The 25,567-nt window shown below is 47.9% G+C and overlaps 1 protein-coding gene across 2 annotated transcripts; it reads right to left on the bottom strand.

The window, feature by feature from the left end:
• Positions 1 to 651: 651 nt before the first annotated feature.
• Positions 652 to 25,262, bottom strand: ZDHHC5 (zinc finger DHHC-type containing 5). Of its 2 annotated transcripts, none has more exons than XM_029956398.1 (12): positions 24,974 to 25,262; positions 20,054 to 21,245; positions 11,936 to 12,057; positions 7,921 to 8,078; positions 6,476 to 6,648; positions 6,218 to 6,320; positions 5,499 to 5,590; positions 4,928 to 5,060; positions 4,203 to 4,326; positions 3,652 to 3,764; positions 1,907 to 2,766; positions 652 to 1,153 (listed from the first exon to the last, which is right to left on the bottom strand). In XM_029956398.1, the coding sequence occupies exons 2-12, from the start codon at positions 20,155 to 20,157 to the stop codon at positions 988 to 990; spliced, it is 2,148 nt and encodes a 715-aa protein (XP_029812258.1). In that variant the 5' UTR covers positions 20,158 to 21,245; positions 24,974 to 25,262; the 3' UTR covers positions 652 to 987. The 2 variants fall into 2 exon arrangements, with proteins under 2 accessions (XP_029812258.1, XP_029812259.1); XM_029956399.1 differs by lacking the exon at positions 24,974 to 25,262 and adding an exon at positions 22,784 to 22,812.
• Between the last annotated feature and the right edge of the window lie 305 nt (positions 25,263 to 25,567).

Consider the following 25,567-nt stretch of genomic DNA (forward strand, 5'->3'; position numbering starts at 1 on the left):
GAGGGGCTTAGGCCTGCCACTCCTTCTCTCTATCCCATTTTTGGCATGTGATGAAAAATATTGCTTTTTGGATTTCATCTCTCCCGGCCTTGGGTTTAAAAATAATGTTAACCATGTGAGTTGGGGGAAGGCTCTGAGGGGACTAAAGGAGCCCACCCTGATCCCTCTCCCCCAGGAAGGGGGGGATTATCCAGTATTTTTTCTGGAGTTCAGCCAAGCTCTTTTCCTGATCTCCCCACCACCACCAGAGTCATGGGGCTATGACCCCTTTCCTGGGGAAACTAAGTGCCAATGAGCCTAGAAAACGAACTCTCCAAGTCCTTCCCTCCTCGGACCAAGACCCCAGACTCGCCTCTCCCCGAGGTGTCTTTCCTGATCACTGTGCACCAACAACAGGGGGTGCGCTTTCCCTAGTTGGTAATGGGACGAGAGAGGGAGCGCTGAAGAAGGAAGACTTCGATGGACGTCCCCACTTCTTTCCTGCCGGCCTGAGGGATGGGAAGAGTAAGATACCCCTCCTTCCACATATCCCTCCCTCCTTCTCCCATCCCAGGATAGATATAGAATTTCTTTGATATTTATAATATATATATATGTAATATATATATATGTACACACACACCTGGTAACGCAGAGAGGAAAAAAATAGAATCCGTAACAATAATAAAAAAAATTATTTCTGGTTTAAAAATGATCTGGTTCCCTCCAGGGCGAGCAATTGCACAAATGTCCACTGAGTCTGGTCCAGGGGTTAAGGAAGGGAAGGTCTTAAAAGGTGAAGGGGATTGCTACCCCAGTCTCAGGGCCCCGACTCTCCGACTCCCCAAACCCCACTGCATTTTATAAAACGCTCCTCATCCTCTCGGAATCGGTGGTTTAAAAAAATGTCCATGCAGGGGAGGGGAGCCCCTTGAGGAAGGGAAGGTGGCCACCTGGGGCCCTTTGGTGTAGGCGCAGAGGCTTGGGGCAAAGGGAGGTGCTGAAGGCTCACACGGAAATCTCATAGGTGGTACCACCCACCCCTGACACCTTCTTGACTCCGCCCCTTGTGGGGCTGCTGAGAGGAGGCTGGCCAGGGCCAGGGGAGGCAGAGCCTACACTCTTGGGCTGCCCGTTGGATTTGCTATAGGCGGTCTTGAGCTGTATTTCATCTCTAGAAGAAAAAAGATAGGGGTCGTCAGAACTGGGACACAAAACACAGAAAAGGGAGATTGTTTTAAAAGGCACAAGAACAGGGGTGCCTGGGCTAAAGGCCCTACTCAAAATTTTCTTTTAAGTTTATTTATTTTGATGAGGGGCACAGAGCTAGAGGGTGAGAGAGAATCCCAAGCAGGCTCCACAACACTCTCCGTGCAGAGCGTGACATGGGCTCGAATCTACTAACCATGAGATGATGACCCGAGCTGAAACTGAGTCAGAGGTTTAACCGACTGAGCCACCCAGGTACCCCCTGACTCTTGATTTTGGCTCAGGTCATGATCTCACGGTTCATGGGATCTAGGTCCGTGCTTAGAATTCTCTCTCCCTCTTCCCCACTCAAGCTTGAGCCCTCTCTCGCTCTCAAAATAAATAAACTTAAAAAAAAAAACTGATGTTCTTTTTCTACATATACACTTTCTTACTCAAACATCCCCACCTGTTTTCTTGCCCTATCTCCCCTATTTATTCCTTCTCTCCAACAGCAGCTTCCTTAAATACTCTCCGGCAAATAACCGCATTTTGGGAAGACAGGATTAAGAAAAAAAGTGCTACTCTTTAGGCTTTTAACAGGAGTAGCCCCTGTTAAAAGTGGGCTCTCCACAAGCAGGCACCGGAGTCCTCTTGGCCACAGTGAGGTCATGACACTTTATGTAGGACCCGAGGCTGACTGTAAATCCCCTGAGGGTCAGGAGGGGCTCACACTTACTTGGGGGTCAGTAATGGCTGCAAGGCTACTTCCTCGGCCTCGGAGACACCAGGTGGGGCTTTTTGGCTGCTGTACGACATAGATCGGCCCAGGTACGGGGCAGTTGGGCCTGGTTCAGGGGACCCTAGTCCCCGGCCCCTTAGCCCATCTGGCTTGCCAAAACGGGGGGCTGCTGGGCGTCCCAGTGGAGTCTTGACCAAGGGTGATCTCTTTGAATCATCTGAGGAGGAACTGGTACGAGGGGCATGGCCTGAGCCCGGTGTTGACTGAATGCCCGAGTCCCCCAAGCCTGGTTCCTCCTCGCGGCCTGCGAGCGGGGGTGACTGGCGTAGCAGCTTCTCTCGTTCCTGGAGGGAGGCCACAATATGGCGCGACAGATTGTCGTACCGGACTGGTGAGGGCTCTCGGTGCGCTGGGCCGGTTGGCACCAAACGTGGGTGCCTCTCGGCTTCCCGTTGCTGGGCCAGCCGGGCGGACAGGAAGGGAGAGGTGTAGCCTAAAGGTGGGTCTGGCTCAGGCCCTGCCTGCACGGACTCGAAATCAGGGCTGTCTGAAGGAGTGAGCAGGCTGTCATAGGACAGGCTTCCATTGCGTGTCTGGTTGGCCAGGCTCTTATAGGAGGTGGAGGTTGTGCCCTCTGAACGAATGGACTGCAACTGGCCCAGCTCGAAGCCAGTGCCCTGGGCCGACTTGAGGCTGGAGGAGCGTGAGCCACTGGACAGTGGGTCGAAGTGAAAGCTTTTGCCGAAGGTGGGAGAACGGAAGCTCTCAGGTTCCAAGCTGGGCTCCGAGCGGTAGCTGGGATGGCGGCCGCTCTCTGCGATCGAGGTGGGCTCCTTCAAGCTGTCCCCACGACTCAACTGAGAGAGAAAACAAAGCGTGCTTTTACTGCTGCTGCTCTTGTGACAGATCCAAGGCCCAAGAGCCCAAGGAGTCAGTCAAAAACAGTATCGGGCATGTGCCACAGGTATGCTTAGAACTCTTACACACATCTTGTTCAACACCTAAAGCAAACCTACAAGTGGGAACAAGTATCTCATTTTAAGATGCAAAAGATGAGGGAAACCTGGGTGGCTCAGTTGGTTAAACATCTAACTCAATTTTGGCTCAGGTTGCAATACAAGGGTCATGGGATCGAGCCCCGGGTGGGGCTCGGCACTAAGGGTGGAGCCTGCCTAGCATTCCCTCTCCCTCTCTCCCTGGCTCGTGCATGCTCTCTAAAATAGTTTTATTATCTAAAATAAAACAAAAAATATATAAGATGCAAAAAACAAGGCCTCGAGAGATTAGGTAACTCGCCCATGATGGGTTCTGAACTCAGATATGATGCTGTGTTGAGTGCTTTTAGCTGTATGCTACGTTGCCCCCTCTTTGACAGACCCGGTGTCAAGGAGATTCGATCCCATTAATGCCAACAATTAGTAAAATGTCTTTGGATTCCTCCTTGTCTTCTCTAATATTGTTTTTCCCAGGACAGCTGACCTACATGACAACCTTACTTTTTTTTTCAATAAAGAACATTCCCCCCTCCTTTTTTTTTTTTAAACATTTATTCATTTTTGAGAGAGAGTGCAAGTGAGGGAGAATCTGAAGCAGGCTCCAGGCTCTAAGCTGTCAGCACAGAGCCCGACGCAGGGCTCAAACCCACGAGAAATGAGATCGTGACCTGAGCCGAAGTCAGATGCTTAACCAACTGAGCCCCCCAGGTGCCCCAACAGCTTCACTTTTTACAGAGTACTCAGTACCTTGGCGCTGGAGGAATGAGGCATCGCGGCTGATGTGCTGCTGCTACTGTAGCCCGGCCGGTACTTGTACATGGTAGGTGTGGGAGGGCTCTCCTTGCCCAAGAGGCTGCTATCTGCAGGAAAAAAGGCCCAGGGACATCACTTGACAAGCTGTTCTCTTAACTTGGCCAGAGCTTCTTAATGTACAGACGGAGAACAAGGTAGGAACAGATATACCCGGCACTAGAAAAGTCCCAGGAACAGGATTCTGCTGCAGTTGAGCTATAAAGACTCCTACTGGCCCAGAACTGAAGAGTGAGAGAATGCACCAAACAGGTCTAGGATGTTCTCTGGTCTATCTGAAGGCTAACAGGTCCCCGCAACAAAAGTCCGAATCACGGCGAATAGTCACGTGGCTTCCCCTTCCTCCTCTCCCAGCTGTCCAAAGAAGTGGCTCAAGGCCCACCTGCTGGGTGTTCGCCGCCGCAATTGCAAGCATCACCTCCCAGCCCATGCCTGTCTGTCTTCTCCACAGCACACAATAACCTTCTCGCTCCTTCCCCTGCTCTTACCCTCATTAGTAGCCAGGCTGAGGTGTGTTCGTAGCCCTGTGTAACGGCTCAGGTCCGGCTTAGGAGGAGGTGGGGGTTCGGCATCGGCAGACTGGCTCTCTGTTATCTCCAAGCTTCCCTTCGACTGGATAAATGAGGGAAAAATCTGATTTGGAGAACTGGGTGTAAAGACTGCCCCAAGTATTAATTAAACTGGTATAGGAGGGGCGACAGGGTGCCAATTATGTATTTCTAACCTGGGTCTAGAAGACAAGGGACAAGAGCCATTTTGGGGATGACAATGGATAAAGAAAAGTTTTCAACAAGGGTTGAATTCAGTCACTTATTTGTTCATTTCCGCCAACTATTCGTTGGTCTCCTACCCATCTGGAAGCTGCTATATTAAGTCTTATAAAGACATGGAAATGAATGGTCTCAAGTCTACAGTCACCAAACTTACAATCTAATGGAAAAAAGATATATACTTAAATAATATTTTAAAGACTTTATTTTATTGATTTTAAGTAAGTTCTATACTCAGTGTAGGGCTCGAATTCATCACCCCAAGGTCAAGAGTCGCATGCTCTACCAACTGAGCCAGCCAGGTGCCCCTGTACTGAAGTAATTTTTAGCACCAATCAGAAAGTGATAAATACTGTTAAGAATAACATCAACTGAAAGCAAGTTTCCATCTCTTTGCCATTCAAGTCTCAACGTTACCTACTTTACTTCCCTCAATTCCTCACCTTGCTTCTCCTCAGCTCTCCCTGGATACCATTGTCCATGATCTTCACAGTTATCTGCCCATCTGACACATCTGGTCGAAGGAAGGGAGGTCTGATAACAATCGTCTTCTCTTTCTTTGGTCTTCCCAAGTACCTGAGTGTCAAGAGTGAGAGGGCTTTCGAATGAAAACTCATTCTAATATATCTATTGGTTGCCTACCTTGTATAAAGCATTTTTACAAGGACAAGAACAGTCTTATGATAGCACCGAAAAGCTTAGCTCTCAACTGATTTCTTAGATTCCATGAAGAACTGCACCAAGACTAGGGTTCTAGGCAGATACCTAGATCAAGCCACTCCGGAGTAAATCTCACTCTGAACTCTCAAAGGAGAGTAACCATAATACCTAAGGAATATCAACTGAGTTCAGAAGGTCCACTAAAGGATGGCCTATTTCTCCCTTGCAGGAACCTCCCATTCTAAGAGAACTCTCCCTAAACGGCAGTCTCCCCCGCAAGCTCCCCTATACTAGAACAAGCCCAAGGATAAGTTTTGACCAAGAATGAACACAAGACCAGGGGCACGGGTGTACCTGGGTGCCGGGGAGCTGCAGAGCACACGGCTGACGTTGTTACAGCAGCCGTTGGTGAAGGGATTCACACCTCCTCGGAATTTACCTGTAACCTAGAAGGAGAAAAAAAGGGTCATATCAATCAGACGATGGGACTTTGACCCACCCCTCAAAGGCCAAAACAAACCAAGAGCCAATTACTGTGCACCCAACATTTGGGAGATACAAAAATGAGCAAAACACAGTCCTGCCATCAAGAAGGTTCTCCTCGTAATGGCTAAGAGTGGGGACTCCAGAATAAGGGTCTTCAGTTCAAAGCCTAGCTCTACCTCACGGTAGCTACTTGACCCAAGACACCACTGTTCTCATGTGAAATGGGGATACACAGATAATGCACGTAATATACCTAAGAGTAAGTGAGTCCCATCACTACTACTACATGCATGGAAATAAGTATTTTCCTTTAAGCAGTTCTAGAAGCTTTCTGAGCACTGGCCTAGGTCTATTACTGCTTCTCTAAGCTCGGAGCTCAAACTGTCCCGTATACAGGTGAGCCTTCTGCAAATGCTTGTTAACTGAGAAGGGCTGTGTGCACATGCCTGCATGAGGACTGTGGACACTGCATCGCAGCAAGTGCCCATCAAGCGGCCATCTGGGCACGCGCTCCACTCCGCTCCCGCCGGAGCGCTAAGACCCCTGCCTCCAGCCCTACAGCGGTTTCCCAGCCCTTCTCCCCGTACCTGCTCATTGGTAGTGCGTCCCCTGGCCACCAGCACCACATGAAATCCCGTGAGGCCAGCTACAGGGATGAAGAATAAGCCAGCCACACACATCACTGCCATTCTAAAGCCAAAGAATCAAGGAGAACATTGCAGCATGATCTCCGCATCCCTGGCCGCTACAACAGCCACGTGACCTTGGACCCGCACCACCATAGCACTCAGGTTTCCTCCTCCTCCCCTCTCCCCAGCCCAAAACCCAAAGAACTTGAAGGATACGTGACAGCCGTGCGGACCCCTGAGAGTTCCTCCATGTGGTAGAGGACGTAAAGGAGGCCAAAGCCAAACACACCCATAATGTGTGCTGTCAGGGAAAGGAGGAAGAGGAAGAAATAACGGTAGTTCCGGCGACCAATACAGTTGTTCACCCAGGGGCAGTGATGATCAAATTCCTAGGGGCAAAAAGAGAAAGACTGAGAGGCATCCTTGCACCACAGCCCTAAATCGCTTCTGTCAAGAACAGTAACAAATGTCAGAACTGAAGTTTTACTTTCAGTAATATGTGATCAAGTTCACCGTTCACTTGTAAAATTGACAACTGACTCATGCAGCTTATCTTGCTCTATCAATCTGTATGGGAGACCTCCCAAGAGCTGATCATAGTTTATCCAATGTGACCAAAAAACCCCCAAGAGGGAGGAATATCAAAGGCTTTGCAAAAACACCAAGATTCATGACAAAAGAGGCCTAGAAGGAAAATCTGGCAGACAACTGCTTCCAGCTAAGTAAAAACTGGGGAAAAAAGGGTTAAAAGTGAAAGACAAGGTATGCAGGAGGACAAGCAGGAAAAGAAATACAGCTGTAAAGTTTGAATGCAACAGACCGCATGAAGTAGTGGGTGCAAGAGGTAACACAAAGCCAGGCCCAATAACCAAAAAGATGAGTCAATGGGCAGAAGGCTAGGGCGATAAATCCTGGTGCTGGGAAAGCCCATTCCTATTCGGGGTCCTTCCTATAACAGAAGAATAGTTATGCTCTACCTCTCAGGCGTACATCTTTTTTTCTTTTTTAATGTTCATTTTTTGAGAGAGAGAAACAGAGAACAAGTGGGGCAGGGGCAGAGAGAGGGAGGGAGAGACAGAAACCAAAGCAGGCTCCAGGCTCCGAACTGTCAGCACAGACCAAACGCAGGGCTCAAACTCACCAACCAACAGATCATGACCTGAGCTAAATTCGGACCCTTAACCAACTGAGCCACCCAGGCACCCCCCCAAGGTGTATACCATTGATAACACTTTTTTTTGGTGTAACACTTTTTGGGGGTTTTTTTTTTGTTTTTAATTTTTTAATGTTTATTTATTTTTGAGAGACAGAGATAGACAGACAGACAGAGCATAAGCAGGGGGGAGGGGGAGCAGAGAGAGGGAGACACAGAATCTGAAGTGGGCTCCAGGCTCTAAGCTGTCAGCACAGAGCCTAATGCAGGGCTCAAACTCATGAACCATGAGATGACAGCCTGAGCCGAAGTCAGACACTGAACTGACTGAGCCACCCAGGCGCCCCTTGGTAACACTTTTTGACAGAGCTCCCATACACCCCAGATCATGAGCCAGGGCTGTATTTCATCCAAGGCCCAGAATCCAGAGGATTCAATTCTTATTGGATGGTTAGGAAGGAGGGAACTTAGAGCAGGCACCCAGGCCAACCCCACTCGGGGTTCTTACCTCCACACAATTGTCACAGACACTGCAGTGGGAACAGCGGGGAGGGCGGTAGAAACGGCAGGTGGCACACCATTTCATGCGCACCTGGATGCCCTTAATCTCCACCGTTTTGTAAAGAGGAGCTCGGAAGTCATCTTCCTTGTCTTCATCCTCCTCGGCTGTAAGAGAGGAATAACCAATTAGAAAACAAGGATGCCAGAACTGTACTAGGCACAAGGGATGTGGTGATATTTAAGCATAGCCTCCACCTTCTAGGAATTCAGTCTAATATTAGGGTAAGAGAGGACAGGAACTAGTTAACTAACACTGTGATATCAGCTCTGTACCCAAGGCCACGGGAATGCACTGGGAAATGAGGTTTGCGAGAATATGATGCAGAGGTAATTCTGACATGGGTGTGCTGACACTTGGTTTACAGATTGCGGTTTTATTTTTTTTTAAATAATTTACATATCAAAGCACATACATTATGAGTCTACATCACAGTTCAATATCTACAAGTACATGAAAACTACACCAATCCAAGAGAGGAACTAACAGCAACCTTCTTTTCCACGCACAAACCCCTTCCCCCAAAGAGCTTCCCCCGTTCTATTAATCTCTGGTGTATTTCAGTATTGTTTGCCGGCTCAGGACAATCTCCTTACCCGAACAGCCTTTTAATTTTCAACTATCAGAAACTCACGGTCCTACTTCAAAACTGAAAAGGCACTACTTGCCTTCTCAGCTGCTGTGTACAATTTTATTTTTTATTACTAATCTAGAAAAAATACACGTGGGAAGGGAAAATCAAATAAATGAAGGAGCAGAGATTAAAAATCAAGTTTCCGGGGCGCCTGCGTGGCTCAGTAGGTTAACCATTCGACTTTGGCTCAGGTCGTGATCTCATGTTCGTGGGTTTGAGCCCTGCATCAGGCTCTGTGCTGACAGCTCAGAGCCTGGAGTCTGATTCAGATTCTGTATCTCCCTCTCTCTCTGACCCTCCATTGCTCGCACTCTCTCTCTCAAAAATAAATAAAAAACATTAAAAAGATAAATAAATAAAAATAAAAATCAAGTTTCCAACTTTTACTGACCTGGGGAAGTGTTTACAATAGAGATAGATGAAAAAAATGCAAGATAAAGAATTGTACAAACAAAAAGATCCCGTTTTGAAAATAGACACAAAAACACACACACATACGTTTGCTACAGATACGTGGTATATATAAATGCTATATACATAAATCTTCAAGACCCTGAAAGGAAATAAGAATAGTTTTCTTTGGGCTATGAAATTATAGGTGTTATATTTCTTTTTTATGCTAATAATAAATATCCACTGCTTATTAAAATCGTGTTTAAAAAAAGTTTCCCTTTGGGGCTCCTGAGTGGCTCAGTCAGTTAAGCACCCGGCTTTGGCTCAGGTCCTGATCTCACACAGTTCATGAACTCAAGCCCCGCATCAGGCTCTGTGCTGATAGCTCGGAGCCTGGGGCCTACTTCGAATCCTGTGTCTCCCTCTCTCTCTGCCCCTCCCCTGCTTGCTGTCTCCCTCTCTCTAAAAAATAAACAAACTTAAAAATACATAAATAAATGAAAAATAAAACAAGTTCCCTTTTATTTTTTTATTTATTTATTTTTTTATTTCATTTTGAGAGACAGAGACAGCGTGAGCAGGGGAGGGTCAGAGAGAGAGGGAGACACAGAATCTGAAACAGGCTCCAGGCTCTGAGCTAGCTGTCAGCACAGAGCCCAACATGGGGCTCGAACTCATGAACCATGAGATCCTGACCTGAGCCGAAGCTGAGGCTTAACCGACTGAGCCACCCAGGTGCCCCACAAGTTCCCCTTTAAAGGAAAAAAATTAAAACGCTACATATTTTGAAGTGTCTGATCTTTCCACACCCATCATCTACCAGAAACAAGCACTTCCTCTTCTTAAAACACGATATGGTTCTTTAGTTCCTTTTATACCTTAGCGCACAGTACAGGATATTTATTCATATAAACATCTTCCCTATCTCTCCTTCTAGACTGAACTATTTGAAAGCAATAACCTTTAAAAAAATCACCCCAAATAACCAGGATAATGCCTTCCATATTAGATCAATAAATATTATTTAATATATGAACATTAAAGGCTCATTAAAACAGCCCCTTTGGCTTCAGAGACTCCAAGTTCCTTCGGTTCAACTAATCTTTGAGACAGGAGTCACAAATAAAGCACAGGGACACAGGCTTTGAGGACGCAATGATCTCAGGAAAACCTCATCTGTCATTTTTAAAAAGATAACTTCAGGTTTGAGAGAAAAACTGATTATTGGCAACAACTCTAACTCTAACTCTAATGATGGTTCCGGACTCGCCCCTCCTCTCCCAGAACAGCTGGCTTCTTCTGGAAGCGTAACCCTTCTGACACGTGCTGGAAAGCTGTCCTCACTCTGGAAGGTCACTCTTCTGCCATCTCCCTCTCGTCTCTGGTTTCATCTCCTCATGCTACCAGAGCGCTTCCATCTTCTCTATCCCACACAAAAAAAAAAAAAAAAACCCAACCAAAGCCTCTCTCTCCCTCTCTCACAGACATCCGTCTTCTCTAACTTCTTGAAAGGCTAATCCTAACACATACAGACTCTGCTTCCTCTTCGCCTATTCACTGCCTTCCAAACCATGGCAGTCTTGGTTAGTTACCTGTATTTTCCCCACATACAACTATTCTTGTCAAGATCACAAATTCCAATGGACAATTCTGAGTTTTTCATACTAGATCGAATTTCTGATACTGCCATCATGAACTTCATGAACCTTCCTTATTAGTTCTCACTCTGTGCAGTTTCTTCTTCTCCTGCTAACCTTTCTTGCTCAACCCCTCTTCCACAGCTCTTCCTCCTCCTCTGCTCATTATTAAAATGTCAATACTGGTCAGATCTGATCTTGGTTCTTTACTCCTCTTGTTCTACTTTCTCCAGACAATCTTGCTCCTATTGCTTCAAACACCACATGGCTGAAGCCTGTGAGATCAAGGTCTCTGACAACTGCCAGACAGCTAACTATACCTGAATGGCACATAACTATCTCAAGTTCAACATGTCTACTGGGCTGTCTTCCCTCCAAACCTGTTCAACATTCCTATACAACTCTTACCTTGTTTTATAAAAATCAGCATCCAACTTTTCTCCCAAGTTAGGAACCCTGGGACGACCCCAGACAATTCCTTCATTCTCTTACTCGTCCCCAATAAGCAAATGGTCATGAAGAATTCTGTTGAGTCTACTGAAAAAAAAATCTATAAACCCAGCCTCAAATTCAAGCCTTCATCTGATTTAATTATTGCAATCACCTCCTAAGAGGTATCTGTACACTCTTATAAGAACTATTTTTTAAAGCAAAATCTGATCCCATGAATCCTCCAGTTAAAGACTTCTTGCTGTCCAAAGGAAGAAATAGCCTCTACTTACTTTAGCATACGAAGTCTTTCACCATTTGGCCCTTGGTTTACCTCCTGCACCATCTGGCCCCACAATGCACTCTGTCTTACACCCCACGAAGCATGGCATTCGTGGCTCCTGCTGCTTCCTCGGCCGAGAGCATCCTTCCCTGCCATCCTCTGCTTGAAGTCTCTCCTGCCTCCTCCTTGCAGCATTTCCCCAATTTATCTGGGCAGCTCTAAGTGCTCCCCTTCCTGTGCTCTCCCAGAACCCTGCTCATGAATCCAACACAGTTTACACTACACTGTTATAACCGTCTAATCCACTGCAGATTATTGTTGTGCCTACGAATAATGCTCGGCCCACATGCCTGAAATGAGTTTCTGATGAATGAGTAACTGAAAATCAAAGTTGACTCAAAGTGGATCACATGACTAGGAGTTAGGACATCTATTCCAGAATAGCCCCAGCCCGCTTTCCATCCTTAGACTACAGAAGTATCCCAAACCCCTAGGAGTCCTGAGTTCCAGGACCAAATGTGTATGTCCAAAAATCACTAATTTCCAAAGGTAGTGAGGAAGTTCCAAGAGAGGAGAGGGGGATCTTACCTCGAGGAAAAATCCCTGGGTCCATGAAGGTGGCCATGCTGAAGTTGGCCAGCACAAAGAGAAAAACCACAGCATTGTAGATGGGCACTGCAGGTGACACGTAGAGGCTGAGTCCTGGACAGCTGCACGAATAATGAAGAGAATGAGGGGCTGCTCCACTGCTCTGGGCACTGATCATTCAGCAGCTCCCCCACCTAGAAATCTTGTGTGCAACACCTCTGCCGTCTCAAATTCTCTTTCTCCTTCTCTTTTTAAAAAAAAAATATTTTTAAATGTTTGTTTATTTTTGAGAGAGAGAGACACAATGTGAGCAGGGGAGGGGCAGAGAGAGAGACAAAGAATCAGAAGCAGGCTCCAGGGTCTGAGCTGTCAGCACAGAGGCCGATACAGGGCTTGAACTCACAAACCCTGAGATCATTACCTGAGGTGAAATCAGATGCTTAACCGACTGAGCTACCCAGGCATCCCTCTTTCTCCTTCTCAACAAGTGCATCTAGTTTCCCAACAGAAATCCTCATTACAGATCAAGGTAGAAGACTCAGAATCTCTCCTACTATAACCTCTTGTATTAAGGTCTGTGTTCTTCAGATTCATTCTTCCCTGGTGGATCTTTCCATGTTCTAGAATCTGTCCTTACCTCCTTTTAGCCAGACACAAGAGCAGGGGCTGCGTGTGTAACTGACACCAGGCATGCTCCCTTCTCTTGAGCAGCCTCAGGCTGCTGGATCTCAGCCATGCCCCACTGACCTGCACACTGGCGCAAAGCAAGGGACACCACCTGCCTCTCTGGCTCCCCTTCCCCCTCCCCAGCTGGCTTTGAACCACCCTCAACTGCCTAAAATTTCTTCCCTGCATCTGATATTCCTGAGAGTTTTATTCAACTAAAAGCTAGCTCTCAAGGGAGGCAGGGGGACCACACACAGAAAAGGAGAGCTATCGAGACACAGAACTAGACTCTTTGAGGCCTACAAATGAAGTAGAAGAGTGGAGTGGAGGGAGGGAGAGAGGAAACAAAGGAGGTATCAGACCAAATCAGCCCTACATCCTATAGGAAAAAGAAACTAGCTGAACACATCCAATATTCCAAGGGTCCAAACCAAGAGATATGCTTCAGGTAACTTTTCTCTGACAGAAGAAACAAAGAAAAGGGTGCCCTCATCCAAGCTCACGCTCACTTTCTACGAGGACAGGAGTCTAAGCAGGAATGCTGTGAGAGCTCTTCCTTTCTCTGGGAGCCGGAAGTTTTAGAAAACATCTGAGGCAACTATCAAATGCCCTCTTCTCCTATCTCAGCTCAGGAAGAACTTCTCCTGACCAGACAGTGGCTAAGTACCCTAATCTGCTTTGTGGCTGAGAACTTAATCACCAGAATGAGGACAGCATCTGTCCTTGTCCCCTTTATCTAGACCAGCCAGAAGGAAAGGGAGAGTTCATCGAAAGAAAGGGAGAAGGGGCCAGGAGAACAAGATAGCAAATGCGTCAGGAGAATTAATCCCCGGCAGCCCAGGACTCCGCTGGCAGAGGAGATCTATCTCCATCAAATCAAAATGCACAGCCCTGAACAAATCAGGACAATCTGCAGGAACTGGGCTCCTTCATCAGACACACACTAACAATAAGAAACAAAACTGATGGTCACAAAGCATCTCGCAAGTGTTTACGACCTCCATCTATTTATTCAAATTCCATTTAGCCATTCATTAAAACCAAAAAAATTTAAGTCAATCTTTACTGTGTGCCAGGCTTTTTGATAGTAAACATCGATTAACTCTTTGCTTCTCTTGGCGGGGCAGCACATAACTGGGAAAGCAAGTAACGAAGCAAGGCGCAGGCACAGATTTCAAGGGATGACAGACTCTCGGTCACAGCTCTCTCCATCCATGTCTCCCGCGCAAGTCTCGTCCTGTGGCAGGTCTCTGGCTCAAAAAATTTGTCCCCATACTCTGGCAGGGGGCTTGGGGTGAATACAAGCCCAAAGAGGCCTTATGCAGCCGCACCCAAAGCCTGACCTCCTAGGCTCCTTAGGAGGGAGGGAGAGAAACTGAAAACCAGTCATCCAGGTCAGAGCCCCTCCCTAGCACTTAGCTGTGCTTCGATTTCCGCCAGGGGAAAAGGAGAAGGGGTGACTCACTGGACTCCTACAGCCTGGGAAGATAATTAGAAGGGAAAAAGAAATTAAATCCTAGAACACTGAAGGGCCCATGATTTAAAAGTCTCATCCCTAGAGTGGACGACCATAGCGACAGTGGCCTCCTGAGCTTCTGACAAACTGCAGGTTCCTCAATGGCTGAGGGAAACTAAGGTGAAGGAGGACGAGCCATCAGCCCCTTGCGAGGCCCAGGGGGCAGTCTTTCTGACCCCATTCCTTCTTTAGCTTCTTTAGCTCCAAACGAAGAAAATCACCCATTTTCTTGGGGGTGCTACCAACCACCATCCCTGGGTAAGGAACATTATCCCTGCAGCCTTCTTTTCTTCCCCCCAAACACTTTATTTTTGAGTGTAATCTCTACACCTAATGTGGGGCTCAAACGCACAAACCCCAAATCAAGAGTCGCGTGCTTGAGCAAGCCAGGCGCCCCACTCCTGCACCCTGGCACCAACTCTTCCCAGCTGAAGCATGTGACCCCAGAATCCAACTCTAAGACCTGCTGCCAAAATAAAGCCTATCTGCACAGTAGCAGCACCTAGAAATGATGCAGATAAGTCAGTCAACTTCACAGGCAGCCCTTGCGCCTAGACTAAAATCAAGGACCCAGTGCTCCCAACCTTCACACTCTAGCTGAGGGAACAGCCGCCAAGGAGAGGCGTGAAGGAACAGAGTCCGTTCCTGCCACATCCATATTCTGCTTGGCTCGAGGAGAGGCCTGCAGTTGCTATAGTACTTTGCCAGATTCCTAGGTGACCACTCCAAGTGGCCTGTCTGAATCTGTTGCCTTTGATGAAAGGAGATGGGGCCTGAGCTGTCAGGGCTGGTCCTCAGCCTGTGGCAGTAATCACAGAGCTCCAAAGCCTAGGGAGGGGCCGTAGCCCAGAAGGCTGGCTGACTCACTGATGAGACTCCCAGACCTACACCAGCCCAGGAAGAACAGGTTCTTCTGCCCACCCATCCAGCACTCCTGTTTTCAGGGAGAGTGGGTTTCATTACCCACACTCTGGGGCACCTGGCTGGCTCAGATGGAAAGGCATGCAACTCTTGACCTCAGGGTCGTGAGTTCAAGTCCTACACTGGGCATGGGGATTACTTAAAAAAAAAAAAAGAAAGAAAGAAACTTAAAAAATAAAACCCAAAACCCACAGGTCTGGAAGTCTGTTTCCAAGCCCTAGCACTTCCTATTATAAAAAAACGGTTAAGCTGCCCGGTAAGAAAAAGTAGGAGTCAAGGAGCTTTGGATCTTAATCCCGTCTCAATCAATGCTTTGCTATGTAGCCTTAGGTAATCTACCGCAAACTCCAATCGTGTTACTTCTGCTACATGATACAGATAGGAGAATGAAGGAGAGATATCTGAAAAGATCCTGGAATTCTTTTTAAACCAGCTGGCTTAGTACTGAGCATTCCCTGGCTAGAAGGCATCCCCCCCACACACCAAAAAACCTCCAGGTAATTCACTAACACCATCACCACCAATTATCATTCCAGCTCCACCTTCATCCCTAATTCCACTGCCCCATGTGAGATACTAGAGATTCAAGAACACTTAAAACAGAGGCGCGAAGCTCCTGGAGAATAGTCTATGCATTCCACCATGCCTAGCACATCGTTGGAGTCTGTAGCTCGTGTTCCTTGTTGATGAGGCAAGGCTGGAATGAATATCCCACTCCCTGCCTCTGGAGATTCCAAGAGAAAACAATTTCTCCCCTTCTAGATGGGTAAGTTTCTCTTAAAACACTTGATCTGTCGTGTCTCACACACACTTTCAAGCAGCTGAGTGCAAGATGTAGGACTTGGGCACTTATTCCTGGATGCGAAAACAATGTGGGAAGTAAAAGGAACATCCACTGCTCAGTTAATACCCTAAATCACGAGGCTACTCCCACTCAAATCAGGTGCTAGCACCTCCGCAGTCAAGAAAAAAAGGACCAGAGGGAGAGGCACCGAGGTTACCCAACTTCGTGGGTAAAAGAGTTGGGAGAGGACAAAGGCAGACGCTGAACGGGAGAAAGCACGCTCACGGACGGGACACTGGAAAACCATCGTGGATTTCCGGACAGCCCTGACTTTCCCTTCCTGCAGAGGACCACCTGCAGCCGAGATCTCACCCCTGTGCCCTCCCTGCCAACCTGAGAAGTAGACACACACAGAGACACTACCTGACTTAACTCACTGCTCAACGAGATTTTAGGAGAGGCAATTCAGTGATTTACTTCAAATGTTATTGCCAGGAGCCCTAAGACAGACTCAGGGATCCCCGAAAGAGGCAAAGAGGAGACACCAAGTGGCTGGGCCTCTCCACTCCAGCCCCCCTTGAAGCAGAGCAGTCCTCCTCTCATGTTTTACACACTGAGCTTCCCCATAAGATCGCACCGGATAAAGGGTCACAGTGCTTACATAAACCCCTCAAGATCAACTTCATTATACAAGAATAGCTCCAGAAGGGTTAACAGACTTTACAAAAAGTCTCCTGACCCCCAAACAGTGCTGATTCCTCTTACCTAGCACTGCCCCCTCCCTTGCCAATCACAAAAGGGGACTGAAGATAGACGAGGATCCAGACCCATTACCTTTGACGCAGCTGGGAGGAGGAGCGTTCCTTCAGCAGACACCCCTTCCCAGACAGCAAAAAGGGAAAAGAATGAAAACAGAATTCTCAATAACTCTCCCGCACAGTTTTGGTACGGGACAAGTTCAGTGAATGGGAAGGAAGGGTTAGGGTTCTGGAGGGAAGGCCTCAACTGTTCTCAAGCTTTTCCAGGGCATAGGGTCACCCTTTGATGACCAAGCCCAGCCAATAATTTCTGCTCACAGCTTTCCCTACCTGGCAGAGAAAGACCGGGGGTAAGTTGTTCCTAATGAGTGGAAGGCTACACACCTACACTAATCACGTGAGCTGACCAACAAGGACTCTCCCTCCCACTCTAAGTCCTCTAGGCCCCAAAGTCATTCCCTCTTGGGACTCGGACTGATGAGAGAACAGTGACAGGCTAGGGAAGAGAACTGGAAGATGGCAGAACAGTTACAGATTTAGGGTCCCAAACAGGCGCTGGTTCAAAGGGAGCCTTTCTCTGGGGCTCCTGGCTGACTCAGTCGGTGGGGTGTGTGAGTCTCCATCTCGGGGTTGTGAGTTCGAGCCCCACGTTAGATGTAGAGACTTAAAAATTTTTTAATCAAAAACAAAAACCAAGAGAGCCCTCCTCTTGTTTCTTTATCAAAAATAAAAATTTTTTAATCAAAAACAAAAACCAAGAGAGCCCTCCTCTTGTTTCTTTATCTGAAACCAGAAATTCCTTTTTGGGTTGTATATAGTTTTAAACCAGGAGGTTCTCCAAGGAATTGAACCTCAAAAGGGACAAAATCCGCGAGGGAACTGTTTTTGAGAACAGTGGGAGCAGCTCAGCCCAGATCTCCACCTGCACAGGAACCACTACGGTCAGATGGAAAGGAAAAGATGAGAATGGCAAAGGTACCCAGAGCGAGGTGATAAAGAGAAGCAGGGTATTCGTCTCCAGGAGGGGGAAGCGAGCCCAGAAACTGGACCTGATGAAACTGCCTGCGGACAGTCCAGCTGTGACAAGGCTCTTCTTCGAGCTCTGGACTGGAGGCAGCAATTCTGAAGTCCACACTGTCTAAAATTCCTTTTCTTGGGGCTGAGACACCACGGAATTAGGAGGGCCCCTACTTTTCAGGCACGAGGGACTGGGAAAGTAGGTTAAATAGCTTCAACTATCAGTTGAGAAAATGCCGACGTCAGGACAACTCTTTTGTGGCGAAACTGGTAGAACCAGCCAAGCACGGCAATGGTTCCAGATTAGCAAAATAAGAACAGGGCTGCTGCTTGCCCCGTCGCAGGAACAGATGGGGTGAAAGAGAGAAACCACTCCTTCAGACCCTTGCACTTCCTTGCGTCCCAAAGGCTGCGCCTCTGGAAGGAAAACAGACCCTCCCCAATCAAGCGGGCCTACTGGGGCCAACCCGGGCTTACAACCTATCCCTCCTGACACAGCACCACAACTGCCACTCGATACACACGTCCCTTGGTTAAAATGCTGAGTCCAGGGGTGCCTGACTGGCTCGGTCAGTAGAGCATGTGACTCTTGATCTTAGGGTTGTGAGTTCGAGTCCCACACTGGATGCAGAGATTATGACAAAATTTAAAAATCTTTAAAAAAGAAATGCTGATTCTACTTGCTGGCCATAACAGCAGAAACTAAACCAAGTCAAATTGAAGACTCACACCTTCTTCATGACGGTCAATGCACAAAGAAAGCCAGAACACTGGGGGCACCTGGGTGGCTCAGTCGGTTAAGCATCCGACTCTTGGTCTGGGCCCAGGTCATGATCCCACTGCTCAGGAGATCAAGACCCACATGGGGCTCTGTGCTGACAGCATGGAGCCTGCCTGGGATTTTTTCTTCCTCTCTTTCTGCCCCTCCCTGGCTTACACATTCTCCCTCCTCTCCCCCTCTCTCAAAATAAATAAATAAACAACAACAAAAAAAAGGATAGAACACTAAGATGTTGAATTTAAGCAAAAGAAACAAACTATGAGGAAAAGTCAGAGAAGAGTAGGGGTGCTTTAGATCCCTGAAGGAATCAAGAGGCATGCTCCGGCTGGAAAGCTGGGGGCCAAAGAATCCTCTACCCCCCAGGGGAACAGGTGAAAGTTGGAAGATGCTCATACCTCAGATAAGAGATTCACTTTTTTCCTGTTTAAGACTAAACAGAAAAAGAGCATCACTTTACTGACTCTACTGGCCAAGCCACACAAACCTTTTAGAATTTTTTCTGGCATCTGAAGCTCAACTTGGGGCAGGAGGTGGGGGTGGGGGGTGGGGGTCTTCCTCCCCTCCTCAGATTTAATAGCTGTTCTAGGTTTCTCCCCATAGTAGTAACTGCCCCCGCCCCCCGCACCAGCAATTCCTGCCTTCTTCATCCTTTAATGAGTCCAAACTGTTTTTATTCCCTATTCCTTCGATCCATTTCCTTCCTCTTGCCAGCAACCTCACATTGCTCTGAACACCACCTCACAATTAGGGCTGAGACTTAATCACCGCAAAGTGAACTCCCCAGAAAATCTAGCATGCTCTGATTGTTTCAAGAGCTACAACTAGAATACTAACTCCATGACTCAACAATTGAAGGCTCAGAAGCCTGGTACACGTTAATTTATAATAGGTAACAGCAAAAAGGCTGGCCAGGTGGTCAACAGGCTAGAATACAGAAAGAGGGGAGAGAAGTCGGTCTCAAGTGACTGGCAGATGAGCAAAGTCTGAAAACCCAAAGCAGGAAAACTTTTGATGCCAACCATGCTTCCTAATAAGACCAGGGGATGCATGAATTAACTGCCAGCCCTTCAGCAGGAAGGGACGGGAAGGGAGCTCGCCAGGACTCTTCCTAAACAGAACCTGCCCTTTCCCAGTGGCCTTCACTTCTCCAGGCGTCGGCTCTTGAGAGCACAGAGAAAACCATCTGAGTAACACGAAAAGCCAAGCTGTCTCCTTGGTCTATCTCCTGCATCAATCCCGCAGCTCTCCAGTATGCTCAGCTCCAGAGAGCCTGGGGAAAAGCCATTACTGTGTGAAAAACCTCTATCTAGTCTCGCTCTTTCTCTCCCAGAACTGATTGCTTAAGCTGCTCCAAGCCTCTCTGGTGGTTTCCTCCTACTTCCTTCCCAGTTCATGATCATCTCACGACGGAGCTGAATAGGGAAACACAAAGACATCTGGGATTCCAAAGGAAGGGAGGCAGCGGAAGGCAGGGGATTCGGGAGAGCATCATGTATAGCAAGGCTGGGAGGGGAGGCTTTCTCACACTCGTCCTCTCGGTTGGTCTTTACCTCCATCAGACATCAGACGCTCCCCAGGCACCTGGCAAGTAACTGGCAAAACTCAAGAGAAACCCACCTCTCCTCACTTCCCACAGAGGGCCCCCCAGATACCACCACTTGGGGGAGGAACTCACGTAAAGGCAAAGAAGAGGGTCGTAGCTCCCACTAGGAAGATGGCGGCTGCGGAGACCGGAACATACTTGCTGGGCTTGAATCTCTTTCCAGACTCTGCGGGCATGTTGGAGCTCTGATGGGAGTTCTGCCCTGCCGCATAGCCCAGGCCCACAGAGCGGCAGAACAGACAAGAAAATGAGGGATGAGGGAACCAGCGGACAACAACTAAAGTACGGAAGGAAACCAGGGGAAACCGAAATTGTAAAGTTATCACCCTTCCCCCTCCCAAATAAAACGAAAGGTCAAAAGATCTCAAATAAAGGGAAGCACATGGGAGGGGGAAAGGTGATTCTAAATGGCGAATAACCACCACCCCAGAAGAAGGCAGAAGGAGAGATTACGAAACACAACTTGTACAGCTTAGAAAGCGGGGGCAAATGGTAGGCTGTACACAAGCAAATGGCTGCGGGTGGAGAACACGGGCCGCCAGACAGATGGAGGAACAGCTCATGGATGGAGGCAATCCTTCCGAGGGCAAAGTTGGGGGGGGCTGTCAGGCGGGACAGGAAAAAGTCTTCTGAAGAGACACTGTAGCACCTCCAGGGCGACCACGCTCCACAAGGTGTGAGCTGCACCTCAGAGAGGTGCGCCCCGTGTTTCTATTTTAATCCAAAAGGGAACCTGAGGCCCCTTCCAGTTTTGAAGAGAAGCTGTTTTCACTGCGGTCCTCCGCCCTCTGAGGCAGTTTCCTCGATGCCACCACTCCCACACCTTGACTTCAGTTTCCAGTCCAGCAACGGTGGTTTAGTTTTATTTCTTTTCTCTAGACGGCTAAAGCTCGGCAGCAGCTGTTACAAGGTCAAGATGTAAATCCTTTTCTTCGAAGGGGGAGGGAAAACAGAGAGAGAGAGAGCTCGATTTTGTCTGTCTTCAATCTCTTGTCATTCCCAAGCCCCCTAAGGGCTCCATTTCCTATCAAGTTCATGCAAAACTAAGGAGAAACATAAAATCCCTGAAGCCATGTTCTGCCCAATAAGCAAAATAAGATGAAGAAATCGATTCCACTCAATGATAGTGTTAAAAGGGTACGGTGGATGATGAAACCAAAGTCCCAAAGAAGTCCCTGTTTCCAGGTTACTCAATGTCTCTGATCTCTCTTCTTTGGTCTTGGGCTTTCTAGATGCGGAATTCAACTGGGTTACAGTGCCTTACCTGGAAAAAAATAAATACCTTTATCAGATAAATTCTTTCAGGGAATTTCTTGAAAACATCAAGGCTAAACCCCACCGGCTATTTTGTTTAAAAAGTGCCTTTTATGGCATACACTTCACTTATGTGCCTGTGGAAAGGACTCTGAACTGAGAGAACAATGGATTCAGAATCTTTACCTCTTCTAAGTGCTGTTCATACTGGAAAAGAAGAACAGGGCTCCACTAGCCTAAGGTCATCAAAAAACTAGCTCTTAGGGGCGCCTGGGTGGCTCAGTCGGTTAAGCGTCTAACTTTAGCTCAGGTCATGATCTCACTGTCCATGAGTTTGAGTCTTGCATCAGGCCCTATGCTGACAGCTCAGAGCCTGGAGCCTGCTTCTCATTCTGTGTGTGTGTGTGTGTGTGTGTGTCTCTCTCTCCCCGCTCCCCCACTCACTCTCTCTCAAAAATGAATAAACATTAAAATTTTTTTTAAAAAACTAACTTTTATAAGGGTGCGTCTCACTTGACACAAATGGGCATAACAGATATCAAGAATATCAAAATCTAAAAACATATTAAGGGCACAGCAGTGAAGGGCAGTCCTAGAAAAGAGACCTCTTTGGAAAAAGAGAGTATGTATTGCAAAAATGAAAAAAGAAGAAAGTAACCTAAAAATTAGGACAGTCTGTCTTATTTCCTTTCAGTGTATGTCTCTGTCTCTTGTCTCACTCTGCTTCTTAGTTATAACCCTGAAGAGGCAGACTCTGAGTTTTTGGTCTACTGGAATAACCCACTGAAAGGACCAGGGTGAGAAAATGTCCTTGAACTGAGCCTTGCTAAAGGCTCTCTGTCAGAAACTGAGTCAACCATAGGGACTGGTCCTTTTCTTGCCAATTCAACAACCTAGTCCTACACAGGCCTATCAGCAGCTCAACTGTGCCCCACATTCCCCATATGATTAAGAGTAACAATTATTTCTGTTGACGGCAGTACCCAAATAACACCAGCACTTTGGATTTTACAGGATGCGTTTCATCTAGTGATCTCAAAGCACTTAACTCACATTATCTGGTGACACAGTCCCTTACCCCACTCCATAAAATTGAAGGCTAGAGAATGCCTGAGGCCATTCTACTTAATCACTAGATCAGTCAGGTTAAGAACCAGAGTTCACATGCTCCTTTGCCAACACAAAGCCTTGCCACCACTTTCTCATCCACTACACTACTTGCCCAGTGATTACATCTTGGAACCTGCAGACCAAAAATTTTACTTAAGTTAGAATTTAAAAATAAAAGTTTAGGGGTGCCTGGGTGGTTTAGTTGGTTAAGTGTCTGACTCGTGACCTCAGCTCAGGTCTTGATCTCAAGGAAGTGAGTTAAAGCCTTGTGTGGAGTCTACTTAAAAAAAGAAAAGAAAAAAAAGAGTAAAAATAAAAGTTTATTGGACCGAACCAGTCTGGTATTTCCTTTAATACCAAAGGCAGAGAGATTCAAATGTCAGAAGATTCAGACGGCGAAATACAAATGTGGTCAGAATCTATGACTTCCTTTCTTACCTGTGGTATGGAAGGCAAAGGCACCTTCCTTCAAGATGCACTGTCTCTCTCCTTAAAAAATAGTTTTAGGGGCGCCTGGGTGGCTCAGTCGGTTAAGCCTCCGGCTTCGGCTCAGGTCAGATCTCACGTTCGTGGGTTCGAGCCCCGCGTCAGGCTCTGTGCTGACTGCTAGCTCAGAGCCTGGAGCCTGCTTCCGGTTCTGTGTCTCCCCCTCTCTGACCCTCCCCTCTCATACTCTGTCTCTCTCTGTATCAAAAATAAATAAAACATTTAAAAAAATTAAAAAAAAAATAGAGTTTTAGAGGGCCAAACAGCAATATTAGAATACAGTGAACACTTAGATACTACAAGAAATTGTTAAAGGCCTAAAAAGATAAATCCCCCCTCACTCCTGATTTTATGAAATTTTAACACCGAGTTGCTATAGGAATGAAAGCCCAACCTTCTCAATTTAGGCCGAAATAGCTTTGTGAACACTGAGAAGCAAGTTCTTGGGTCTGTGGGCAGTACTATTAAACTTGCCCCTCAAAAGCCCAGAGATTTAGAGACGATGGACAGCTGCACTGCTTAAACTTTATCTAGGGGAAGTAATGGCATTCAGACACCCTATTTTATTTCTGATTATATTTTCTGACAGGAAAAAAGTCACACGGGCTCACATTGCGATAGCCAATACAGGGTCACAAAAGGCCATGCAATTTGGGGAGTACTAGAATGGGAAACCAAAGAGATCAACGTTTGACATCTTTAGGGCATGTATGTTAGAAAGGAGAAGACAAACACTGAACAATGTATTGGGTATAATAGACACACCAAGTCTTAGCAGAAGAATGTGCTGTGGGCAGTAGGGACGAGGCTGCGGGGTGAGTAGTTCATCAGGACCAGCAGTCTCGATCCCTACCAGCATGAGAAAGGTGTACAAGAATGTGCATGACACATTCAGGCACAGAGTAATCTATGGAATGGAAATATGCATATGTAAAACAAACTATCAAATGTAAAGTATTAAGGTTTTATTTATAAAGGCCACCTACTTAAAGGGGTGAGTCGATATGGGCAATACAACCATAACACAGGTGTTATTTGTTGAAATAAAGTAGTGTGACAGAGCAATATAGTAAATCTGAATACAATGCAACAGAGGTATCATGGAATGATAATCCACGTCAAGATGTTGGCTGGTGTTACTACATATGGAGGTAGCCAAGTTCATGGCAATACAATTCCTGTAAGCATTAGGTGGATTTTTAAAAAATAGGTGATCATGAGCATTCTGAAGAGATCTGATCGAGTACAGAGGAATACTGGCACAAAAGGACAGGGATGCTATTATAAGATCAGCCTAGACAAAATGGTACTAACCAGGAAGTGAAAAATCCAAGGCAAAAAAAAAAAAAAAAAAAAAAAGGACTAGGATATAACACATATCCGATCCTACACACCTCCTTCCATAACTTTTAAATCACTTTCTTACTTCTCATTAAAGTGTTTTCATTTGGCCAAGTGGGTAAAACACTTTCCACCTCTTTGTCCCACAAAGAGAGTCCTATAGGTAAAACGTTGGCCAACACATTCGAGCTCCACTAGAAAAAGTACAAAGTACTAAAAACACGGAGCACTCGGCTGGTGGGGGTAGGAGGAGAAAACGGACGGATGCGAGAGAACAGGTAACAGGATGAGGCTTGAGCCAAAATAAGTATCAGCAGAGGAGGGCAAGGGACCTGAAATGCAGGGAGGTACAGGGGAACAGCACCCAGTCGCCACCACAGAGCTGGGAAGGGAGAATCACCATACGGGGCAGAGCTGGCTGAGACCGAGAAGACGGATTCCGCGGCGGCAGGGCCCACCGAGGCTGCGGGAGACGGTAGAGCCCGGGGCCGCAGGGCCGGGGGTGGAAGGGGCGGCGGCCGGCCGCTAGGCGCCCAGGGACCGGCGTCCCGAGCCAGGACTTGGCGGCCGGGCACTAATCCGTTCAGAGCCCCGGCGGCCGCGGATCCCCGGCCTCTACTCGTCGTCCGCTTCCGGGGCCCACGGGTCCCACCGCAGCTGGATGACCCGGCCCGGAGCAGGAATGGGGCCTCAAACCACCTATCCCCTTGTCGGTCCCTCTTCCCTAGAGGTCACTCTCCCCTCCCACCTCACTGGCCCGGCACTTCCGGTTCCGCAGGGGCCGGTGTCCCCGGTACTCACCCCCGGCGCGGTTCCCGTCACCGCCACCGTCGTTATCGCCGCCGCCTCCCGGCAGTGCCGTCCGGCCTCTGAGAGGCCGCGCGCGGCCCCCGCACGCTCCACGCCCGCCTGCTACGCGCGCTCCCGCCCGGCGACGCTCGTCTTCGAGCCGGCGCGCGGCCGTTGCCCTCAGTGCCGGGTCTCGAGCCCTCCCAGCGTTCCCATTGGCTCCCCGTCCCGGGCGCGCGCGACGTCTCGCGCGGGGCACGTTTCTCTCATTCATGCGGCTCGCGCCGCCGCGCCCGCCCCCGTTCACTCTCCCATTCACCCATAGCCCCCACCCCCACTCCGCTCCAGAGCGTGCGCGCGAACCCCGCGACCGCGGCGACCTCGCGGTCTGATTGGCTGCTAGAGCACGGCGCCGTACGCACGCGAGAGAACGAGCGCGCGCGCGCACACGGCCGTCGGGTACCGCGGACAACTGGGAGAGGAGGACGGGCGTACTGCGCAGGAGTCAGAAATGGGGACCTGTCCGGAGAACTTTTTCCTGCGTCCCATATTCTAGCCCTACGGTATCCAGGAAGAAATCCTTGGAAGTAAAAATAATTATATGTG

This window comes from Suricata suricatta, chromosome 11 (assembly GCF_006229205.1).
Source record: "Suricata suricatta isolate VVHF042 chromosome 11, meerkat_22Aug2017_6uvM2_HiC, whole genome shotgun sequence".
NCBI classification, from domain to species: Eukaryota; Metazoa; Chordata; class Mammalia; order Carnivora; family Herpestidae; genus Suricata; species Suricata suricatta.

Coding starts and splice junctions, on each gene's coding strand:
- ZDHHC5 (XM_029956398.1), bottom strand. CDS start 20,157: ATGCCCGCAGAGTCTGGAAAGAGATTCAAGCCCAGCAAGTATGTTCCG. Junction 6,649..7,920: donor TCTGTGACAATTGTGTGGAG/GTAAGAACCCCG, acceptor TTTTGCCCCTAG/GAATTTGATCATCACTGCCC. Junction 3,765..4,202: donor CAGCCTGGCTACTAATGAGG/GTAAGAGCAGGG, acceptor TTTTTCCTGCAG/ATAGCAGCCTCTTGGGCAAG.